The sequence below is a fragment of the Solanum verrucosum genome, unplaced genomic scaffold, assembly GCF_900185275.1.
Source record: "Solanum verrucosum unplaced genomic scaffold, falcon-dt-bn FXZP01000100.1, whole genome shotgun sequence".
Classification (NCBI taxonomy): domain Eukaryota; kingdom Viridiplantae; phylum Streptophyta; class Magnoliopsida; order Solanales; family Solanaceae; genus Solanum; species Solanum verrucosum.
Window position 1 is genome coordinate 216,629 of NW_026020254.1, and position 19,643 is coordinate 236,271.

At 34.9% G+C, this 19,643-nt stretch overlaps 4 protein-coding genes and 1 pseudogene across 4 annotated transcripts; 4 read left to right on the forward strand and 1 right to left on the reverse strand.

Annotated features, from left to right (window-relative positions):
• The first annotated feature begins 732 nt into the window (after positions 1-732).
• Positions 733-4,356, forward strand: LOC125833164 (putative RING-H2 finger protein ATL21A). Its single transcript, XM_049512304.1, has 2 exons — positions 733-1,417; positions 3,813-4,356. Exons 1-2 carry the CDS (start codon positions 733-735, stop codon positions 4,229-4,231), a joined length of 1,104 nt encoding a protein of 367 aa, XP_049368261.1. The 3' UTR covers positions 4,232-4,356.
• An 878-nt stretch (positions 4,357-5,234) lies between these two features.
• On the reverse strand, positions 5,235-8,298 carry LOC125833182 (rust resistance kinase Lr10-like). Its single transcript, XM_049512324.1, has 2 exons — positions 7,535-8,298; positions 5,235-6,394 (listed from the first exon to the last, which is right to left on the reverse strand). The coding sequence occupies exons 1-2, from the start codon at positions 8,280-8,282 to the stop codon at positions 5,235-5,237; spliced, it is 1,908 nt and encodes a 635-aa protein (XP_049368281.1). The 5' UTR covers positions 8,283-8,298.
• Positions 8,299-9,590: 1,292 nt separating this feature from the next.
• Positions 9,591-10,678, forward strand: LOC125833175 (LEAF RUST 10 DISEASE-RESISTANCE LOCUS RECEPTOR-LIKE PROTEIN KINASE-like 2.1). The gene is made up of 2 exons (XM_049512317.1): positions 9,591-10,407; positions 10,498-10,678. Exons 1-2 carry the CDS (start codon positions 9,615-9,617, stop codon positions 10,659-10,661), a joined length of 957 nt encoding a protein of 318 aa, XP_049368274.1. The 5' UTR covers positions 9,591-9,614; the 3' UTR covers positions 10,662-10,678.
• A 1,074-nt stretch (positions 10,679-11,752) lies between these two features.
• LOC125833136 (uncharacterized) lies at positions 11,753-12,932 on the forward strand (annotated as a pseudogene).
• A 1,440-nt stretch (positions 12,933-14,372) lies between these two features.
• Positions 14,373-17,690, forward strand: LOC125833174 (rust resistance kinase Lr10-like). The gene is made up of 4 exons (XM_049512316.1): positions 14,373-15,293; positions 16,084-16,104; positions 16,304-16,336; positions 16,499-17,690. The coding sequence occupies exons 1-4, from the start codon at positions 14,516-14,518 to the stop codon at positions 17,587-17,589; spliced, it is 1,923 nt and encodes a 640-aa protein (XP_049368273.1). The 5' UTR covers positions 14,373-14,515; the 3' UTR covers positions 17,590-17,690.
• Positions 17,691-19,643: the final 1,953 nt, after the last annotated feature.

Consider the following 19,643-nt stretch of genomic DNA (forward strand, 5'->3'; position numbering starts at 1 on the left):
CAAAGATCTTTTCATATCCATGGCTCGAATCTGAAATCTCTGATTAAGGGAGAAGTAACCTCATCCACTACATAACATTCTTTAGTTGCGCTGTGCACTTGATTGTGCTATGGCCTTTCATCCGTAAATTGTTTGTTATGAGAAGTAATTTAGTGGGACATAAAACAAAATTACTGCTCCTTTGTCCCATGATGCGATACTTTTTTTAGTTTATTAAAATAAAACAAAACAATAACATACTTTTCTTTTCCAAAGCTATTTAACTTTAGCGTCCTTATTTTACTTTCAGTAATCCAATTTATTTTAATCCACTTGATATAAAAGTTCAATGAAAATACACATATGCTTTTACCGCCACTCGTTAGTTACCTACTATTCTTTATTTTACTTTATTGGATACATAGTACTAATAATTATAATTAGGTAAAGAGTAGGAATTCAATTCTCTTTCTGCCTTACTATAAACCATATTACAAACAAAACAACACTATTAATAACTCTCTCATAACCCTGATAAAGTTCAAAGTAAATTGTTGTAATAATAAATTACTACTCTCTCTTTTTGACCAAACAAAAAAAATATATTAAAAAATCAACTCTAATAACATTGACTTGTGATATTGACGTCCTTTTATCATGATTCATACCAATTAACAACAATAATACTCTTTTTAACAATACTATAGTAGTAGTAAAGTAATATCATTTTACAAACCAAAACTCTATTTTTCAATGGAATTGGAGAAAACAATTGCTCTGTTTCTTCTCTTGTGCTATTTAATTAGCACAACAAGCACAGCTTGCTTCACATCTGCATGTAGCAAAGATAAACCATTAATCCGATTCCCTTTTCGTCTCCGTAATTACCAATCTCCAGATTGTGGCTATCCAGGATTCAACTTATTCTGCGATGCATTAAATAGAACAATTATTCGATTACCAGGTTCGCCAGGAGAATTCACAGTGGAAGCCATAAATTATTCTACACAGGAATTATGGCTTAACGATCCTAATGATTGCCTTCCTCAGCTTCTCCTGAACTTAAATCTCTCTGCTTCCCCTTTTTTGGGAGTTTATTATCAGGATTTCACATTGTTCAATTGCTCCTTTGATTATACGACGCTTAAGCTAAATCCAATAGCTTGTTTGAGTGGTTTGAATTATACTGTTTATGCTACATCTTCTATGAGGGGATTTAACTTGTTGTCGAGATCGGAGTGTAAATCGATTGGAACTTTACCGGTTCCTGTACAGTGGCCTTTCTTCGAACAGGTGGTGTCCTCCGATCTTAGTGATGCTATTCTGGTCACATGGAATAATCCAGATTGTAGAATCTGTGAGTCAAGTGGTGGAAGATGTAGTTTGAAGAGGACAACGTTTAATCGAGAAATCATTTGTGAAAATAGTCGTGGAATTGGTAAGATCTCTAAACATCAATCTTCTTTCGTTATCATATCAATCAACTTCCCTCTGATTGCCGTTTTCCTAATCAAAATATAAATCAGAACATCCCTTCTCCTTGTGCACTTTTACTTGTCCAGATTTTTGAAACTTTCCACAATATTAATTGATATTTACTTTTAAGTTTTGAGAAATGATTTTGGTGAATAAACCAGGAAAATAATAGTACGTCTTTTTCTCTTCATGCGCGAAAAGTAATAAATATAATGAACAAGTAAAAGTAAGCTGAGGGAGTATATTCAAATCCAATAAAGAGCTCCTTAAACTCTAAATTGGTTTGTGAATATTTAGAGCTTTTCATAGGCAAGTTAAAAGGCTTGTTGGTCGCAAAATTAGGATGCTTTCTAATTATAGTTGATATTAAAGCATAGTTGAGCCATCCATAGATGTGTCACCATATGAGATTACACTCAATAGTTTTTTTTTTTTTTTTTTTTCTTTCTATATACTTTTATTAGTTTTAAATTTTAATGTTATTTTTTGCAACTAAAAATAGTTTCGCTAATTTTATTGTTATAGTTAATTTGAGTTATTTTACTAAGACAAAAATAATTTTGTGACTTCACACTATAATTGATGAAGTTCAATGATCATACGTAAAATTAAGGTTTCCATTCAATTGAAATTTCTCTTCTTCTTTCTACATTTTTTTCTCGTATAGCATGGCACTTCTTATACAAAATTTGAGGGCTTTCCTTGTTCTATTGTTGAGAAGAAAAAGTCTCTCTTCTCTCCTTCTTGCATTGACCAAATAAAAGTTTCAAATGATCATTTCATAGGACAAAAATTTAATATTTCATGTCATTTAATAAGGTTTTAGGCCTAGACTTCAGTATTTGAAGTCTCCTATCCTTTGGTTAATTCAATAATCTCGAAGTTTGCAATTCGTACTTCTTTTCACATGTTTAAGTCAACATAGCCAATTCCCCTCTTGAAGACTTTGTTCATTTCATATGGTTGATAGTCCAATAAACACGGAAGTAGCAAACCATATATAATAATATTAGAAAGTACTTAGTTAAATAATTAATTAGTTAATATCCTGTTTCTAAAATCTGAATATGCACACCATAATGTGAGAAAATGTCTTGTAGAACATTTTGATATGAGTTGGTTGAGATTATTGTGTTTCAACATTATGTTGAATGTAGCTCAGTTGGAGAGTTGTTCACATCTTCACTCTATGCTGAGGTTCATATCCTATTGTATTTGGACATGAAATGAACTTTCATATTGTATACTTCAAATTTGAAATTGAAATAATGGACCAATTTGATAATGACTACTAAATCAAAAACCATAAAAGACAAGTAAAGAGAAGAAGATGCAAGAAATGATAACTTCATCTGACTTTTAAAGCCATTTTCATTATTTTAGTGGCATTTTATTTTTGTGGTTTTGTATCTTTATGTTTCCCTGCACTTTATCTATGTTACTCAATAGTTTTATGGGACGCTCTTTATTTATTTTTTTCCCTTTGCACTCAAATATTCTAAGTTTGACTTTGGAATTGGAGCATTAAAACTGAGTCAATAGTCCCCACATACGCCCTTTCTTCTACGTTATAAGGCCATGCGTGAAATGTTGCCTTACTTTTCTCTTTCTTGCATTATTTTAATAGGTAAAGTGACGAAGGAAATATGTTGAACAAAAAAAAAAAATAGAAGTGTGAAATCAAAGTAAACCCCCCATTATTCATACTATAGTCATTTTTATAGAAAGATATTGGAAAATAACCTTTCTATCTTCATGAGGTAGTATTAAGGTCTGTTTACACTTTATTATCTTAAACCTCACTTGTAAAATTTCACTAAGTATATTGTTGATATGTTGTTATATTAGAGTTGCAATAACTTAAATAGCACGGGAATTGAATTGAACATATTGGATCAAATCTCCTTATGTCAAGAGTTTTTGGCTTATCAAAAGAGAGAATTTAGGTCATAACTTAGGAGACTGTGCCATGAGTAGCTATTACTATTAAAATGGTATCATTTGTTTGTGTGGACAAATTACTTATTATAACAGGTTAAAATGCATTGACAATACATCATCATCACTATGCCAAGTTAAATCTATTGTAAGTAATCATTTTTTTTCCCCTTATACTACCTTCTTTATAACTAGACTTCTATCCATATTCACAAATAGTAGTTTTTTTGGTTTTCCAAAGAGTGTCTGGTATCTAATAAAAGGTGACTCCATATTCAAAGCTCAAACTACGAAACATCTAATTAAAAATAAAAAACAGTACTTGTCATTTCACCATAATCTTTGATAGTTGCTGGTGTATTTTAAGATATACCAACTCACTAACTGTAAAAAAAAAAATGATTTGAAATTGTTTGCAGCATTTCCTAGAGGCGCGCGTTACGCTATAATTGTGGGAGCTGGGGTACCAGCAATGTTATTCTTGATTGGGCTTCTATGTTTCATAAGTGGAAGGATAAGGTCTTGCAGGAGAAGAGCCCAACCAGTACTAGAATTCAGTTCTGCCGTTGCACCACAACCTATCGTATTTACGGGCTTAGATGGGCCCACAATAGAATCATATCCCAAAACTATATTGGGAGAGAGCAGACGTTTGCCCAAGCCTGATGATAATGTCTGCTCAATTTGCTTGGCTGAATATCAGCCCAAAGAGACTTTAAGGACCATTCCTGAATGCCTACACTGTTTCCATGCAGACTGCATAGACGAATGGCTTCGATTAAATGCTTCTTGTCCAGTTTGCCGCAATTCCCCTATGTGTGTTCATGGCACTGTATAATATGATTTTGAAAATTTCGATTCGATAATTTGAAATGGTATATCATTACCATATTGAATTAGGTGGATATGGTTCAGTTTTGATTTGTGTAGTACTGTAATTATGGTTTATTCGATTTCAACTTACATATAATGGAGAAATATGACTTGAGAATGAAATCTCTCATGCTTGAAATGATCAAGGGAAAGTACGATACATATGTTTGAGTAATTAATTTGTACTGTACATGACTATATATGTATAAATTAAGTTTTTAGTTTTATAGAGTATTTAGCCGGAAAGACGAGAAGTTTTTAGTCAGAAGGATTTTGGACATTTTCTTACTTTATATTAATTATCTGTATAATAATATATCGTAGATTATATATGTAATGAAGTAAAATATAAATACGTATTGAATACTAAGTTTTAAAAACCATACCAAATACCGTAACGCTGAAATCAAAGTGTCATAAATTTACCCGATATTGTTATATGTTTTGATAATTGATACGCTGGTTTAATTTTGAGAAAAAAAAAGACATAATCAAATCTCATTTGTGATTTGAGTTTTATACTTCATCTTGTAATCTAGACTACACGAGATGAACCTTAGTTTAGTGAATTGAAGTTAGCCTCGACTTCCAGTTATTGTGGTATATGTATGCATAATGAGGTGCTCACTGCTTGTTGTCGGCTTTAATCTTTGAGAATAAATGGAACTCATGCTCAATGTTCTTGTGAAAATTAGACAGAAAAGTTCTTGGCCTTTCCTTTTTAATGGTTTTTGGTGTACAAGCTAATAATACAAGCATCCTTTTTTACATGCCAAATGGTCATATTGCAACTTACAAGTCTCATTTGCTGTATTGTAAAGTAAATTCTCTATTTTGAGAAATTAGCTTTATTCAAAGTTTTATTGAGTACAATGTATAACAACCAAATTGATACATATATACATCAAGGACATACTAGATCGTATAGTATCAATTAACTTGAAAAATATACAATGCATCACATCTACTCAATTTGAACTTGCACCAGTTTCAAAACTACTTTCAATCTCACTGCTAAATTGGCTTCTCTCTGCACTAGTCTTCATGTCTGTCGAATTCATTGAGCCGAATGGATTTGGTGGCATTATGGGAATGCCTTCTCCTACTAGCATTTGAATCACAACTTTCATGGATGGCCTATCCGCTGGAAACCATTGAATGCACCAAAGTCCTACGATTGCTAGTTTCTTGATTATGCTGTTCTCATCTTCATTCTCAATTTGGATTGCTATTTCTTCACCTTTCTCGAGTTGTTTGTACATCCACTCCGGATAGTAAATCTGACTACTACTGTTCTCCGCCTTTGCAGCATCGTCAAATTTGTTCCTTCCACCAATCATATCAAGCAACAACATGCCAAAACTATAAATATCTGCTCTATATGACACATCTCCGTAGTTCCTGGAGAACACTTCAGGGGCGATATAGCCAATAGTGCCTCGAGCTGCAGTCATTGACACAGCACTTTGCTCCTTGGCACACAACTTTGCCAGCCCAAAATCAGCAACTTTTGGATTGAAATCTTGGTCTAACAAGATATTATGAGGTTTGATATCGAAATGAACAATTCGTTGATTGCAACCTTGATGGAGATACTCGAGTCCCTTGGCGATTCCTACAGATATTTGTAACATCTTCTCCCAACCTAGTGATGATGACCCTCTTCCATTCCGTGATGATATGATCTTTTGAAGTGTATCGTTTGATAAATATTCGTACACAAGAGCTCGTCTATAACCATCAGCACAATATCCAACTAAACGCACAACGTTCACATGATGAATTCTACCTATGCTGCCTACTTCATTGATGAAGTCTTCCCCTTCACCCTTGAAATTGTTTAGTACCTTAACCGCCACGAGAATTTCATTTGATAACTTCCCTTTGTATACTTTCCCATAGCCTCCTTGACCAAGTTTATACTTGAATTGCTCTGTGATCTTTTTAATATCTGCATAACTGTATCTTGTAGGCCTCAGAGCTTTATAATCCTCCAAAAACCTTTCAATTCTTTTCTGATCCTCTTTCTTCATTTTCAATTTGACAATCTTGTAGACTGCTAGAGAGACTAACACAAAGGCAAACATGCTACCTAATACAATTGCAACAGTAACTTTCTTTGACAGCCCTATAAAATGAAAATGATAATATTGTTAGCTTGTAATAATATTTATTATTTAGCAACAAAAAAAAACATACTAACAAACTTGATCTCTTGAGACAATAGCTTTCTTTGATGGCCCTGTAAAATTAACTTATGGTTTAGTGTATAGGTAAAAAACCTCCTAAACTATCATCGGTTAGTGAGTTCACAAAAATCCTCTGAACTATCATGAACTCATATTAAAATACCCCGTCCGAATATGACATGTTATGTGAGCATCACGCTCCAAAAGTGCCCCCCTCCCCCCCACACACACATTAAAACTATCACCTATTTGCGAGTTTCAGACCTAAGTTACCATGAACTCATTGTTCTTGTTCTCATTTTTAGGACTTTTTTCATCTCTCACGCGCTTCCTAGCAAGTTCTCCAAACACATTCAGTCAGAGGGTTTTTAATCTAAAGGGAGTTATAGTCCAGAGAGGTAACAAAATAGTTTAGATATGAAACTCGCAAAACAACAATAGTTTAGAGGGTTTTGACCTATTCCTTACTTCTATATTAAGGTTCTGATTCTTTTTCAGACAATAGTTTGAAAGGTAAATAAAAAATTATTAGAGACTGAAAAGGGGAAAATCAATTTCAAAGATGTACCTTTGCTCCGAAAGCTCCACCAAAGAGTTTCAAGTGACAATACACATGATAAAAGTGAGTGAATAGGTTAACCCCTCCTACTACCCAAACTATCACCTATTTGCGAGTTTCATACCTAATGAACTCATTGTTCTAGGTGACTTTTTTTCACCCCCCACGCGTTTCTTAGCAAGTTATCCCAAACATTTTGCCACATATTCAGTCGAAAGGTTTTTGATCTAAAAGGAGTTATAGATTCAGAGGCATATATAGCATTAAAGTTATCCATGACTTTAAAAATATAATGAGTTCAATGTTAATAATCTTAAAATTGAACCTATAGAGTTTAAATCTTGAACCCGCCTCTGGTTATAATCCAGGGAAGTAACAGGAACATCCAATAGTTTAGAGGGTTTTGACCTATTCCTTATTTCTAGGTTAAGTTGCTGATTCTTATTCAGACAACAGTTTGAAAGGTAAATAAAAAATTATTAAGAGACTGAAAAGGGGAAAATCAATTTCAAAGAAGTACCTTTGCTGGGTTCTTCTGGAATGTCAACACATTCAGTTTCACTACTTGAACTATTGGATTTCAACTTGCAGTACTTCTCATCCTCTTCACAATTCCCACAAAATGGTTCAGACCAATGCAAATAAATTCGTGTATAACTATATTCTTGCTTCCCGAAAAGTACCTCGTTTGGAACATCTGAAATGTTGTACATCATTGTACAAGATGACGGATACTCAGAAATACTATTGTAAGATCGAAAAGCAAGGACATCATAGTGAGGATTGCTAAGGCAATTGATCCGAATAGAAGACGATGAATACGTTTGCTTTGAGGAACAATTGAATAAAGTGAATCCACCATACGCGTACGGATCAAAAGTGAAAATGGAAGCAGAGGAGTTTATGTTCGCAATGCGTCTGGGAAGACACGAAGCATTGAGGTCTGATAATGTTATTGTCTGTGACTTGTAATTAATTTCCTGAACAGAAACGTTAGCTGATATTGAAATGTCGACTTTGTTGATAGTTGCTTGTATTGGAAATTGGAGGTTGAATCGAGTAACATTTCTTGAAGTACAAGATAGTTCGAAACCAGGGTATCCGCAGTGACTTGGCTGATGATTTTGGAGACGAAAAGGGAATCGAATTACCGGACCGAAATCGCCACATCTTGTTGGTAAACATTGATCATGGGGTGTTACTTGTTGTCCTAGAGTTACAGTTAAGAAAATTAGATGAAGAAACAAGTGGATCAGTGTATGAGACATTTCTCTAACAATGGTTGCCAATTAGGAAAGTCATAAAAGAATGGTTCCTTTGGGACAAAAACTAGTTGTGTGTTTAAAGGTCAACACGCTAAAACATATTATAACAAGTTGCTGAGCTAATTTGAATTGAAGAGAAAAATATGACAAAATTTGTCCCTTATGTTTGAGGATAGATTCAAAATAGACTTTTAAGTATGGATAATATAGTTTTGGGCCTTCAAATTTGCAAAAAGTTAGTACGTAGTATTTTAGCGCTCATCAAGTATTAATGGTTTATGTTTGTTAGATTTGATGGACAACATTTGAAAAAGAATTTAATAATAAATACCAACAAAATCACGTCAATTCCTAAAATATAAAATACAAAATGTTGCATCCCTCCGTTTTAAAAAGAGTGGTCTGGTTTGACTTAGCACGGAGTTTATAAAAGTAAAGAAGACTTTTGAATTTTGTGGTCCTAAATTAAAGTTATGTCAAATGTACAAAATTGTCCTTTAATCTTGTGGCCTTAAACATGTCACATGAAAAACTGAAATTAAAATGTTACCAAAAAAAGAAATAGGTCATTCTTTTTGAAACAGACTAAAAAAGAAATAAGGTCATTCTTTTTTAAACGGAGAAAGTAAAAAGTTGCAGAAATTACACCTCAAAAAGTTACACCAAACTTTAGAAATAACAAATATTACAAAAAATATTTGAAGGAGACTAAAAGCTTACCTCATTGACTCGATTTATATGACATACTTTCATTTTCAATCAATGCCAAAAACTTTGATACATTTCTATATTTAGTAATAATTTAATTTTAAAGTGTTAATTTTTATTACCACACAAACTTCTTATGACTTATTTAAGACCATAAATTTTAAAAGTCAATTTTTCTTTCTTAAATTTCGTATCCAATCAAACTATATCATATAAATTAAAAGAGAAAAAGTAACTCGTTAATAAACTTAAAAGACCTAAATTGCTTAGTGCGTACTTAAAAGAACTATTATAAACCTACCTTCAGATATAAAGAACCATTTTAGTAATTCTCTCTTGAATCTTTCAATAAATATCTTTTGACTTTCAAACATGGCAACTAAAAAATCATTTCCCCCAATTTTTATCTTGAAAATGTCATAATTCCACTCTGTCATGTTACTGAAAGAAATAGACTGGGCAATACATTTCTTAACATATTCAACTTCAATTTAACAAATCAATAATCCTAACATTTAATTGCACACGCTGCAAGAAAAGTCATTTTTATTCCTTATATATAAACCACACATCAAGAAAAAAAGAATATCATTAGTTCTATTTTCCTCAGTATATTCAATTGACAAAATGTCCATAACAAATTCATTTTTTGCTACTGTTTTTCTATTTGTTACATTCATAACAAGCTCTATAGCCCAGAATAGTACGTCTCAATGTGTCCCTTCTTCCTGTGGCGATATTCGCGATATAAAATTCCCCTTCCGATTGAGGTCTGATCCCAAGCATTGTGGTAAGGCCGGATATGAACTCGATTGCCAGAACAATGAAACCATTTTCCATTACAAGTCGCGAAAATTCTACGTACAGGAAATTAACTATACGAACTTCTCAATTAGGCTACTTGATCCCAGCCTAAAAAATCAGACCGAAAATTGCTCTGTTTTCCCAGAACACAGGGCAAGTTACGATGCCATGACTAGCCTAATCTTCGGATGGCTTAGTGTTGACAACGATATCAACTATGTCAACTGTCGTGGTCCAATCAACTCGTCACGATACATTCCTACAAGTTTTTGTAGCACAAATACAACTGCTACCAATTCTAGTTTTAGCTATTTTGTCGTAGGTGAAATATTGCAAGCTTCAGATTTAGCAGGCGGTTGCAGAGTTGAAACTGTGGCATGGTCATCAGCTCCGGGGATTTCACCTAACATATCGTCTTCGTTATCCAGCATTCATCAGGCCCTGGGTTACGGATTTGAGCTCTCTTGGAGGCGTGATTTCTTATGCAGAGAGTGTGGGAGAGATGACGAATGTGTTTTCGAAGACAATAGTGATGTAGCAACTTGTATTCATTATTGTAAAGAGGACACTCCTGTTTCTGAACGTACTTTCGGATGCAAAGTCGAGTACTATTCTGGTAAGAGTTTTAACTTATATACATTGACATTATAAGTTATACTCATGTCATAAAATTTTACTAACTTGTTTTTATGTTCTTCTTTGGCAGTTTTTGTATTTGTGTATGGCGGTATAGCAATTGTTGCACTCATGCTTGTGGGAATCGCAATCTTGATTGCAGTTGTGGTGTGGCAGTGTAAAAGGCGGAATTTGAACACATCGAACCATGATGTGTTGGGGAATAAAGCTTCTTCCAGTGAACAGAATTGTTAGAATTCTTTGATAATTCTAAGCTTTATCAATCATAAGTACTCCATTTGTTAGTATCCATATGTACAATCCAAGCTATTGTGTATTTTGTTCAGAACTCTAGTCTCTAGGACAAGGTCAATCTAATCCAGTTTAGTCCTGTATAGTATCTAGAGATTCCATTATTATCTATTTGATTCATTGATTGTATATCTTAAGTATTTTTTTAAAAATCTTTTTGATTAACCTAGTTCTTGTAAGTGGATGAGTGGATATTTGTGCATTCTGTCGATTATTGGACAAGAAATTATTTCGTTTTTGGATCAAAAGCAATAGTTCTCTGTTGTACGTTCAAGTATACCTTAATCGCGAACAACAAAATCCTGTATTAAATTTCAAAAATTTTATGCACAAGAAATAAATTCAAGAGCTAGGTTTAAAGTCAACAACCCAGTTGTCAAAGTGTATTGTGTTTGCGCCATACTATAGAGTAGCAGGGCAGTGTGATAGCAGATTTAGTTAGCCATGTGTATTTTTGAAGTTTATATAAGCTAGATTTAGTTGTTATAGTATGGGGCAATAGAGTTATTGCTCGTTTGTCTTGTAATAGAGTTATTACAAGGGGATAGAAATTAATAATTTAATTCATGGGTTGTAAGAGCTAGTAATTTGATACCTGGGTTGTGTTGTTAGTGAAGTTGTTGGTGGAACCCTTCAAGGTAGGTCGTGGTTTTTTTTCTTTCTTGAGCAAGAGGATTTCCGCGTAAACTTCTTGTGTGCTGTACTTTCTGTTGTGTAGTTTCTTCTTCCTTGTTCTTAGTTAGTTTTTCGTAAAGGGCCTGATCACTTGCCTCGGGGTGGACTCACATACGGACTAAAAATTATAAGATGAATAAACACAAAAGTGCATGGAACTAATGTTTTATGTCCAATTATATAAAGAAGACTAGATAATTTAAGGTCCGTGATACGGGACCAATGTAATGAAAGGCCCGTTTACAGGCTCGATATTATAATATTATATATATTTATAATAGAAATTTAATTAGTTTTCGAAAAGAAAAATTATTATGACATTTTCAAATAAACACGATAAGAAATAATAATAATAATAATTCTACGTGCAGGAAATTAACTACACAAGCTACATGATAAGGCTACTTGATCCTGGCCTAAAAGATCAAAACGAAAATTGCCCTGTTTTCCCCGATTACAGAGCAAACTACGGAGGCATAACTAGCGAAATCTTCCAATTGATTCATATTAACAATAGCATCAACTATGTGAGCTGTCGAACTCCTATCAACTCGTCACAATACATTGCAACAACTTTTTGTAGAACAAATTCCAACGCCAATCTTAGCTATCATGTCTTAAAAGAAATATGGCTAGCCTCGGATTTAGCAAACGGTTGCAAGGTTGAAACTGTGGCATGGTCCTCTGCTCCGGGTATTTTTACAAATAAGTCGCCTTCGTTAGGAAGCACTCATCAAGCCCTGACTTATGGCTTTGAGGTTTCATGGAAGTAGAGTTTGTTATTGTTAAATTAGGTCTTAGGCCTAACTCACACCTCAAAAGCTAGCTCAAAGGGAGGAGGATTGCCCAAGCCTTATAAAGAGTTCACCCATCTCATTAACCATCGATGTGAGACTTTTTGTCATTCTTTAACACCCCACCTCATGCCCAGTGCTTAACTTCTGGTGCGTGGACAATTTTTGATTTTGGGGGACCCAACATCGGGTGAGACGGGCCCTGCTTTGATACCATGTTAAATTAGGTGTTAGACCTAACTCACACCCCAAAAGGCAGAGAGTGTGAAGCGAGTGATGGCTCTTGCTATCTTGAAGACAACAACAATGTTGTAACTTGTATTCATTATTGCAAAGAGGACACTCCCGTTTCTGAACGTTCTTTCCGATGCAAAATTGAGTACTATTCAGGTGAAATTTTACTGACTTGTTTTTATTTTTTGTTCATTTCGTCGTTAACTTTGGCAGTTTTTGTATTGGTCTAAGGTGGTATTGGAATAGGCAAGGCTCTATAATTAAGCTCCAATAAATTGTTGTCTCAAGAAATTAAAGTGCATATTTTTCTTACTAGATGTAATTTTTTTGTTGTTTGAATTCTGCAGGTGCAATTATGGTGTTGAGATTTCTTGTGGGAATCCCAATTTTGATTGCAGTTGTGGTGTGGCAGTGCAAAAGACGGAATTTGAATACATCAAATGATAATGCCTTGGGGATAAAGCTGCAAAGGTGGAAGAATGAGTATACGTACTTCAAGCCTCGTCTTTGAGTTTCATCGAGTCTACACTCCGACAAGCCTTGAAGCAGGGCACATTTGTAGACATTGAAATTTTGTGGACTATACGAGACGTGTTCAATTCGAATTGGAACTCTGAAAGGTGTGTTCAATTTCAATTAGAATTCTTGGAGGTTACTCAACCATAAACCCTAGTTTATGCCTATATAAAAGGGTACTAAATTCCCTTAAAAGACATCTCAAAATATCCTATAAAACTCTTGGGTAATTTTAAAGATCAAGATCTCGAATATTTCGCAAATTGATGGAGTATTCATATAGAGGTCAAATCTAAATCATCCTAGTTTGAGAAATACGCTCTACGGCCCTCGAATCATGGATAAATCTTAGGAGAGTAGAATCAAGAGAGGAACAAAATTGTACCCGCATATTTATCAATAAAGTTATGTTTCTTCAGATTTTATTTGTGTGGTTTATTTATTTTCCATATGTTTAAAATTTGTTGCAAACAAATTGGCACACTCAGTGGGACCAAATCTGCCCTTCATCTCTTATCTCTTAAATCAAATATGAAAATCTGTAGCTGCAAAGGTGGAAGAATGAGTATAAGTAATTCAAGCCTTGTCTTTGAGTTTCATCGAGTCTACACTCTGACAAGCCTTGAAGCATGGGACATTTGTAGACATTGAAATTTTGCGGACTATACAAGACGTGTTCAATTCGAATTGGGACTCTGGAAGGTGTGTTCAGTTTCAATTAGAATTCTTGGAGGCTACTCAACCCTAAACCCTAGTTTATGCCTATATAAAGGGTATTAAATTCCCTTAAAAGACATCTAAAAATATCCCATAAAACTCTTGGGTAATTTTAAAGATCAAGATCTCGAATATTCCGCAAATTGATGGAGTATTCATATAGAGGTCAAATCTAAATCATCCTAGTTAGAGAAATACGCTACTAACGGCCCTCGAATCAAGGGTAAATCTTAGGAGAGTAGAATCAAGGGAGGAACAGAATTGTATCCGCATATTTATCAATAAAGTTATGTTTCTTCAGATTTTATTTGTGAGGTTTATTTATTTTTCATATGTTTAAAATTTGTTGTAAACAAATTTAATAATCGATTTGGTCTGATCACATTGTTACCTTAATATTTTCTTCTCATTTTATCTTTATTTTTTATTTAATAATCATATTTTATCTTTTATCATACCTCTTTTTATAATAACTCTAACTCGTATCCTATTTTTCTTTTAAGTTTTTCACTCAAATTATAAATGCATGACATTATTTAGCATATAAAACGATACAATCTATCCAAATACTATATTCATTCAAACAATACAATACAATATAATATAACACAATATAATACAATACAATACAATATTGTACAATACAATCCATCATAAAACAATATGCAACAATCGCCCAAATAAAGTGTGAATAGCAAAAAGGAATGGTCATTTCCTCACAGGCTTCCCAGTCAAACTCTCCCCCACACCCCCCACCTAAAAAAAAAAGTGATTGAACTTTGACTTTTTGCCTTGGTTCTCTATAATCCCTGACCAGATTTTGGATAATTAGCTTTTGTTAATTGCAGTCCTGCTCCTCTGATGAAATGGTTGCTCCATAGTGTATTTGCAGATAACATGTTTGTAAGAATGCTTTGTATTTCTGTTCTTGTATTACTTGTATTTTCCACAAACGTATCCGAAGCCCAAAACAATACTCAGTGTTCTTCTTCTTGTGGTGATATTCATAACATCAACTTCCCTTTTCGATTGAAATCTGATCCTGGGAATTGTGGAGATTCAAGATTCCAGCTTGATTGCAAGAACAATCGTACTGTCATTACTTTTAATTCAAGAAAATACAACGTGCTCGAAATCAACTATGATGAGTTCTTGATCAGAGCAATTGACCCTGGTTTGGAGCACAAAAACAGTAACTGTACTTCTTCTCCCAATTATCTCACCACAAGTTATCCTTACTCCTCAACTTTTGACTTTGGTATTTCGATTATTCCCATTATCTATGTCAATTGTTCGGCCACTGTAAATTCTTCGCGATATGTGGAGACTACTTTCTGTGGATCACTGAACAAGAGTCATAGCTATGTTGCCATAGGAGAGGGCATGTTGATTTCTGATTTGGCTGAGAGTTGCAGAGTGGAAATGGTGGGTTGGGGTTCGGCTCGTGGGCTTTCGGGGGATAGTACTTCTCTTTCGAGCATTGAAGGTGCCCTCAGTTATGGATTTGAGCTTTCTTGGAAGCGTACCTTCTTGTGCAGAGAATGTGAAGCGAGTCAAGGCAACTGTTTTGCTGAAGGTGACGGCTTTACTTGCAGCCACCGCTGCTACGATGACTCGGGGTTTGATCTTCCCCTCCCTTGTAAGTCAAAATTCATTTTACATTTCACTGTGTTCAACTCAGACCCTCTTGTGGGATAGCTTTACCACTAGGTAGAGGTAAGACTGCATACACCGAACCCAGGATTTAAAGACTTTCCGAGTGCACTAATATTACTTTTTGAGCTACTTAAAATAAAAACAGTGAAAAAAGGCTTCAAAATAGATTTGAACCCTTGTCTCACGAATGGCTCCTCTAGCTTGTACCAACAACACTAAGGCACTCATTTGCTTCTCTTGGGTGCACCTCTAATTATATTTTAGTTTCTGTCAGTTTCTTAAGATATATATATATATATATACATGATTATTTTTTGAAGTTAATGGGTGCACGGCACCCCCACTTACAAGTGTGGGTCCGCCTCTGTGCATACACACTACCTTTCCTCATACTTCACTTGTGGGACTACGCTAGGTATGTTGTTGTTGTACAATGTTCAACTAGGAATACCTTTTCGAGTTATCTCCTTAAATGATGTAACTGGCATCCGAGCAATTTAACTGTACTTTCAAGTTTCAAATTAAGGTGTCATGATTTACGACAGATTAGGTTGTCAATTAAAGCAGGCCGAAGATGTGTCATGGTTCTTTCATTTATTATATCCACTCTCTATGGGGTCTGTCCTTTGAAGTTATAAGAAAATTTGGATCTCTTTTGTATTCAACTCTCCCCTGGGTCCTCTTCTTATGCTTATCAGTTTCAATTCTCAGCAACTTATTTTGAGATGTAGCATCTGTATTTTACTCATATTCCTATATTTGGACAAATGCAGGTAGCATCCACTACTATGGCGGTACGTATTTGAGATACTGGAGTGCAATAACTTCACTACACTAAGCATTTTATTGAAAGGAGATCGTTAAAGCAATGTGTTTACCATTTATAGAATCCGCGTTCATTGCACTATATGGCTGTAAGCTATTTCTTCAAGACTTTAATGATTTTACATCCTCTAACTTTATGTTTCCTTTGTGATTTGCCTGTTTTGACAGTTCTTACTATATTGTACGGTGGAATAGTTATAGGTGAGTCTTCTTATCTTACTCAAGGATAAGCATTCTTCGCACACTCAGAATTCTGAAAAATAATTAGCTTTTGAAGCCTTACTCAAACCCATTTACCCCTATGAAAAAGATGTACTGGTTTTCTTGTCGATGACTTCCATTTTTATTTTTGAAATCATGCAGTATCAATTCTATCGTTACGACTTCTCTTTGGATTGGTTTTCCTAACTGCATTAATAGTGTATAAATGGAGAAGACGACACTTATCTATGTATCAATCAATTGAAGACTTCCTGCAAGTCCAGAGCAACCTCTTGCCGATTAAATACTCCTACTCTGAAATTAGAAAGATGACCAACAAATTCAAGGAAAAACTAGGCGAAGGAGCCTATGGATCTGTCTTTAAAGGAAAGCTGCGTAGTGGTCCTTTTGTTGCAGTGAAGATGATGCACCAATCTATGGCGAGTGGGCAAGAATTTATCAGTGAAGTTTCCACAATTGGAAGGATTCACCATGTTAACATTGTGCAGCTCGTTGGATTCTGCGTGGAGGGATCAAAACGTGCTTTGGTTTATGAGTTCATGCTCAATGGTTCCTTAGACAAGTACATATTTCAGCAAGAAGGAACTGTTTCCTTGACTTACAAGCAAATGTTCGACATATCTCTTGGTGTGGCCTGTGGCATAGACTACCTACATCGGGGCTGCGACATGCAGATCTTACATTTTGATATTAAGCCTCACAACATTCTTCTTGATGAAAATTTCAATCCCAAAATTTCTGACTTTGGGCTTGCGAAACTGTACTCCTCAGATGATAGTATTGTGAGTCTAACTGCAGCTAGAGGGACAATGGGTTACATGGCTCCAGAGCTGTTTTATAAAAATATTGGAGGAGTGTCATACAAAGCCGATGTATATAGCTATGGTATGTTATTGATGGAAATGGCAGGCAGAAGGAAGAACATGAACCCATTTGAGGACCACTTAAGCCAAATCTACTTTCCTACATGGATTTACGACCAATTTAATGAAGGAAATGATATAGAGATACAGGATGCAAGCGAGGAAGATAGGAGACTTGTCAAGAAGATGATGATTGTGGCTTTGTGGTGCATACAAATGAAGCCTGCTGATCGCCCTGCCATGAACAAAGTAGTTGAAATGCTTGAAGGAAATGTTGAACTCCTACAGATGCCCCCAAGACCTTTTATAGCTCCTCATGAGATTGCTGGATATAGTATTGAGACAATACAAATTTCCAGTGACGTATAGGTGGTTGGCTACTTACTGTGCTGTGCAAAACTACAGTCAAAATTCACTTAATTTAGTTCACGGCATCCAGTATCTATCAGAAGAGCTCAATCTCATGCCAACATTCCCTTGAGATGTCACTGTGGATTAAAAGAGTTGAACGAAAAGATGCCTATATCTTCGAGCAAGTAGTCATTTCTGTCCCATGGTGGTGACACTAGTTCCTCCTAGTTTTTTAGGTAAGAATTTGAATGTAATATGATGATTTAGTAAAGTGTAAATTAGTTTGCATGTTGGTGTTGTAAATTCTTGGAAACGGTAACTATCAAGCATAGATGTATCAAACAAGGAAATGATTACACCTTCAATTTTTTGTGTTTAAACTACCATTGATTGTCTTTATGGATTGAGAGCATCTTCTGTTTCTCAGGAGAAGCAATTTCTTGGTAAAGAAGCCCTTTAAGATGATAACCTGAATTTAAACTTGCCATAACTCATACAAGATAAATCATTGAGGGTTCTACTCCTTCCAGTACCATTGGTACTACTACTGTGATAGAAGGAGAACCTGATCGGTATCACTGAGAACATGTATTTTCTAGTAGAGAACTTATTAGCATCCCCTCTACGCACAATTTAACCACAGTCATGTTGGCGTGACCTTCTTTAGTACTTAGAAAGAATTCATAAGTAGGCAGGGATATATGGTATCCTCCATCACAGAAGCCAAGCAACTTAAAGCTCCTGATGTTTGCATGTTAGATCTTAGTGATCATCCCAGGTTCTCTGACAGATGAATGGTTGACGATTAAACTACCACAGAAATGGCATAAAGTTTTCTTTTGAAAGGTATTTCCTTCGCTCAATTGAGCCTTAAACTCAATTAAATTGAAGTGTATATCTTTGCAAAGGATTATCCTGATAGAATTTAATGCCTGTCTGAGCAAATAGAACAACATAAAAGGCATACCATTGGGCAATTAATTATATAGAGCTGACTTCTGACTTTCATCATTCATCCTGCTGTTATGACCAGATCAAACATCAACTTTGGATAATTAGACAGTTGACATTTGCCTTGCTAAATGTTCAAATATTGATTCAAGAATTGCAGATATGATGTTGGCAAGACAAATATGGATTTCTATTCTTTTTATCTGCACAACTATTGGCGAAGCTCAAATTCTTGTGGTGATATTCATGACATTCACTTCCCTTTTAGATTGAAAGCAGATCCCCTGAATTGTGGAGATTCCGAGTTTGAGCTTGATTGCCATAGAAATCGTACTGTCATAAGTTTGAATTCAAGAAGATATTACATGCTAGAAATCAGTTGTCATGACTCATGACCCTGGTTTGGAGCATCAGACGAGGAACTGTACTTCTCCTGGACTCCTCCTGATTACTTTAACACATCTATTATCACCTCAATATTTGGTAGAGCTTTAACTCCTAAGTATCATTATCTGAAGTCAACTTCTGGTACTATCACAACTGTTGAATATCATGATCCTTTCGTTCCCATTATCTATATCAATTGCTTAGCTCCTGTAAATTCCTCGCGCTATGTGGAGACTACGTACCTTCTGTGATTCACAACACAAGACTCCTTTCTCGAATTCTTTACAAAGTCATAGCTATATTGCCATTGGACGGGACATGTTAATTTCGGATTTGGCTGATAATTGCAGCGTTGAAATGATGGCCTTGGCCTCGTTGTCTCAGGTCTTTCAAGGGACAATACTACCTATATCAAGGCTGCAACATGCAGATCTTACATTTTAATATTAAGCCTCACAACATTCTTTCTTTATTAAAATCTCAATCCCAAACTATCTGACTTTGGGCTTGCAAAATTGTACTCCTCAGATGATAGTATTGTGAGTATAACTGCAGCAAGAGCCACGAGGGACAATGGGTTAGTAAGGACAAATTTATGTTTAGAAAACATAGTTAAGTTACTTTGGTGGAAAAAAACTCGTAGTTACCTGACCATTTATGAAATTTATTTTACCTAGATGTACGCTAAAAATATTGTATAATTAGGAGATTCAAATGAACCCGCCCCTCTAGGT